Source organism: Malurus melanocephalus, unplaced genomic scaffold (genome assembly GCF_030028575.1).
Source record: "Malurus melanocephalus ecotype Western Australia unplaced genomic scaffold, MMel_1.1 scaffold_2193, whole genome shotgun sequence".
NCBI classification, from domain to species: Eukaryota; Metazoa; Chordata; class Aves; order Passeriformes; family Maluridae; genus Malurus; species Malurus melanocephalus.
Genome location: NW_026625425.1, coordinates 8,722 through 13,352, shown reverse-complemented (window position 1 = coordinate 13,352; position 4,631 = coordinate 8,722). Strand labels below are relative to the sequence as shown.

Here is a 4,631-nt window from a genome sequence, read left to right as displayed (position 1 = left end):
ATGGCCTGGGCTGAGAACAACAGAGGAGACACGCGGGACCCGCGCTTCTGCCACTCGGCCATGGCCTGAGCCCAGGCCTGGGCAAACAGAGAGTTCTGCTGGAGCTCAGAGCGGTTCAGGGCCGGCAACRCCGCGGTCATTTTGTCACGGCAGCCCTGGTACTGGTCATCGAAGGAGTTCGGGGCCATGTCCATGGGCACCACCTTGATGGCCACAGTGGTCGCGGTCATTGCCAGCAGTGCCAGGATCTGAGCCAGGGGGTCATGGAGAGGAGAGGCCACGTGGATCAGTGTGGGACAATGGGGAAACAGGGGGAACACTGTGGGACACAGGAAGCTTCCTCTGTGACGGGCTGGTGTCCACCAAGTCCCCTTGGACCCCGGCTCAAATTCTGGGCTCACTCCCTGTCCCCCCAGCAGCGTCCCCCATGATCCCAATCCCGTACCTATGATTACCCTGTGGGCCCCACTTCTGTGTCCCCCCTCAGCATCCCCCCTGTGCCCACCAGCCCCACAACCCCACTCCCAGTCCCGTGTCCCTGTGTCCCTCCCCAGTGTCCCTCCAGTGTCCCCAGGACCCCAATCCCAGTCTGCTCCCAGTCCCCTCTACTGCCCCCAGTGACCCCCATCCCCCATGACCCCAATCCCAATCCTGGAGTCCCCCAGTGTCCCCATCAGCTCTCCCCTGGACCCCAATCCCGCCCAGTCCCATCACCCCTTCAGTGTCAGCCCAGACCCCCAACCCAAATTGCAGCATCACTCCCTGTCCCCCATGGCCCCAGTCCTACTCCCAGTGCCACGACCCCTCTGGTGGCCCCTCAGTGCCCCAATCCCACTGTCCCCAATCCCACTGTCCCGTGTCCCACTCACTGTCCCTTTCACTGTCCCAGCCCCCCAATCCCACTGTCCCGTGTCCCCCCCACTGTCCCCTGCACTGTCCCAGCCCCCTAATCCCACTGTCCTGGGTCCCCCCCACTGTCCCAGCACCCCAATCCCACTGCCCTGTGTCCCCCCACTGTCCCCTGGTGTCCCCTCAGCCCCCGATACCCAAATGCTCCGCAGTGACCCTCGTGCCAGGACGGGAGCTGTGGGGCAGCCAGGATTCTCTCAGTGATGGATTCTGCAGCTGAGGGGAGGCTTTGCCACGGGGTGTTTATCCACCACAATGATACATATTCATTAAAATGGGCTTCTTATCGAATAAAGAAGCAGCATTTTCCTGGAAATAATTTCCATGATTCCACCTCCTTCAGGAAATCCTTTTATTGTCCTGCAGGGACACAAGAAGGGGTCTTTGAGGATCATTTTCACAAAGTGCCCCAATATCACAGATGTCCTCATTGTGACCTTTCATTTTGGGCAGGCGCTGCCCCTCCTGTGTCACTGAATTTGTCACAAATTCCCACTGGAGTTCCCTTTATCAGTTTCTCCACAGGTTCCAGCCAGGTCCATCATCCCATGTAAATACTTCTCCATTCTTTGAGCTTTTTCCCAGTTCATCTCTGATCTCTACCGAGATCCTCCACGGGAACTGGAGGTTTCTGTTCTCCCTGTGATTTCTCACCCCCAGGACCCCAATCCCACTGCCATGCTCCCGCGTCCCCCCAGTGGCCCCAGCTCCACTCCCCACTGCTCACTGAGCTGCTGTCACACTCCAGACACCAAAYGGGGTCCCCTATGGGGTGCCATCCCTGCGGGCACCCCGAGCCTGGGGATGATCCCTTTGGACACTGCCCAAGTGCCTTCCCCAGCCCTGTTGGTGGGGCAGGAGCAGCTTCTGGAGCCGCACAAAGGGATCCGCCAGCACCAGGAGACAGCTGAATCCTCGCTGGTGTGGCAGCTCAGGAAATCATTGGCCAGGAACCCCCAGGGAGTTTCCCCTCTCAGCGATCCCCAGAAGTGATTTATGAACCCCGAGGGTGATTTTTCAGCCCTATCGGGCACTGCTCTGTAACAGACCTGGTGGTTTTTGTCACAGGGACACCGAGTGTCTGAGGCCACAGACCGGTGCCCATGGCATTGAGTCCCCAAGGATTTCCCGGTGTTTTGGTCTCACAGATTGCACCATCAGCTGGGGTGGGACTCTGAGCTGGTTATTGGGGTTATCACCCTCTTTATTCCGGACTTGAGGTTCAGGAGCCAATTCTGAATCTGCCTGGCTCTGTCCAGGGCTCACCTCGATGGCTGAAATTCCTTTCTCAGGTATTGCAGAGGTTTTACCTGGGCCAGATKCCAGGCACCCACCAAAGCCCATCACTCAGTCTCCTCTGGAGATGGACAGAGGAAAGAAAATACAACAAAGGGTTTGTGGGTTGAGATAAGGCCCAGGAGGGGTCACTCATCAAAGACCATCATGGGCAGAACAGGCTCCAGTTAGAGATGTCTGTGAGGTTCCTCCCTCGGGAAGGGGATGTTCCCCACGGCTTCTCCTCGAGGCTCAGAGAAAGAGACCTTCCCACCAGGACTGAGTGGGGAGTGACATCGAGCCCTGCTTAGGAATCGGCTCTTTTTGCTGGTTTTGATAGAGTTGTTCAATGGAATTGTTTTGATGGAATTATTTAATTGAGCTGCTCTGCACAATGGCCTTGGTGGCTACAGTGGCCATGGTGACCACTTTGACAGTGGTGGCCCCAGTGGCCTCATGGTGGCCATAGTGGACAATGCAACAATAGTGGCAGTGGTGGTCTTGGCAGCCTTGATTTTGTCCTTGTTCTGGGGGTCCTGGTGGCCCTGGTGACAATGGTGGACATGCTGKCCTTGGTTTTTGCTGTAGTCTTGGTGGGCTCGTGTGTCAGAGGGTCCCGGTGGCCACTGTCAGGGTTGCAGTGGCCAAGAGGAGCCCTCTGAGGTGGGGGACCRGGGACGGTCCTTGGCAATGCCCCCCACCTGGGGGACACAAAGGGAGGWGAGGGGGGCCATCAGAAGGTCAGGGGACCCTGAGGGGAGATACAGGTGACAGGGGAGCCATGAGGGTGTCAGGGGTCAGAGCGGGCTGTGACAGGGTCCCTGTCCCCTATACCCCGCCTTGGGTGTCCTTGTTACCCCAAACCCCATGGGTGTCCCCAGCACGGGGTGTTGCTGTCCCTGTGTCCACAGTGGGTGTCCCTGTSCCCTCCTSGCCATGGSTGTCACCTGCACTGGGTGTCCCCATCCCCCTCACCTGGCAGTGGGTGTCCCCATTCCCAGTTCTCAGCAATGTCCCTGTCCTTGTCCCCTTATCCACACTGGGTGTCCCCAGCATTGGGTGTCCTTGTCCTCCTACCCTCACTGGCCATCCATGTCCCCACAGTGGGTGTCCCTGTCCCCTCCTGGCCATGGGTGTCCCCACATGGGCTGTCCCTGTCCCCCGCCCCCCCATGTGTCCCTGTCTCCCCAGTGGGTGTCCCCATGACGTCACCTCGCAGCCATTCGCAGTTGTAGTTGCTGTGCATCCCAGTGAAGCGGAGCAAAATCCGCACCTTGTCCCCTTCCCGGGTGACCTCGGTGACCTCAAAGGTCTTGAAGGGTGGGATCAGCACCTCCTTGTGGCTTTTATTGTAGGAGAAATCCTGTATGTCCATGCCGTGCCTGGTGGTCACCTGAACATCGTGTCCATCCCGAATCTCTGGTAGATCTCTTTGCTCAGTGACATCAATGTGAGTTAACCGGACCCTCTGGCCGGGCCATACCTCAAACCGAACCCCATGCAACCCCCAGAACACGTGGTGACATTGCAGTCCCCAGGTGATCCTCAGTGTGCCCAGGSCGTCAGGCAGCAGGAAAAGCAAGGATTTGAAGTGGAAGTTGTCCTGGTGTTCCTGGTGGGAGCGTCCGGCCGCTTTCAACTCCCAGTAGAGGTAATCTATGGAGTAGACCACGGCAGTGGAGGCTTGGGCTGGGGACAGASCAGTGGACCCGCGCTTCTGCCACTYRTCCACGGSCTGGGCGAACAGAGAGTTCTGCTGGAGCTCWGRKCGGTKCARGGCCGGYAACRCCGCRGTCATTTTGTCACGGCAGCCCCAGTACTGGTCATCGAAKGARTKCGGGGCCATGTCCATGGGCACCACCTTGATGGCCACAGTGGCCRTGGTCATTGCCAGCAGTGCCAGGRTCTGAGCCAGGGGGGYCATGGTRGGGAGAGGYCACAGGGATCAGTGTGRGACAATGGGGACACRGAGGRGACACTGTGGGACACAGGAAGGGTTCCTCTGTGACAGGCTAGGGAGGGGAACTGGGGTCAGCCCAAGGGAGGAGGACAGCTCTTGCCAGGAGACCACTGGGGACATCCTGAGACCCTGATCCCAAATCTATGGATCGCCCCTTGTCCCCAGAATTTCCCCCGGCCTTGCATTGCCCCAATCCCACTCCCAGTGCCACGCCCCCCCAGTGCCATCCRTCATAATTATACATATTCATTAAAGGAGGCTGTATTTTCTTGGAAGCAGCTCTTTTCCTTTAAATAATCTGCATGTCCCTGTCCACTTCAGGAAATCCGTTTATTGTCCTGCAAGGGTTTGTGGATGTGGATATCACTGTTATGTTTCAATATTACAGCTGACTTCTCCTTGACCTTTCACTTTGGGCAAGTGCTGCTCCTGTGCCACAGAACTTGCTAGAAAAATCACTCTCTTTATCAGTTCCTCCACAGGTTCC

The 4,631-nt window shown here is 57.8% G+C and overlaps 1 protein-coding gene across 1 annotated transcript; it reads right to left on the bottom strand.

The window, feature by feature from the left end:
• Nucleotides 1-2,790: 2,790 nt before the first annotated feature.
• LOC130587646 (NAD(P)(+)--arginine ADP-ribosyltransferase 2-like) lies at nucleotides 2,791-4,108 on the bottom strand. Its single transcript, XM_057388623.1, has 2 exons — nucleotides 3,397-4,108; nucleotides 2,791-2,885 (listed from the first exon to the last, which is right to left on the bottom strand). The coding sequence occupies exons 1-2, from the start codon at nucleotides 4,106-4,108 to the stop codon at nucleotides 2,791-2,793; spliced, it is 807 nt and encodes a 268-aa protein (XP_057244606.1).
• Between the last annotated feature and the right edge of the window lie 523 nt (nucleotides 4,109-4,631).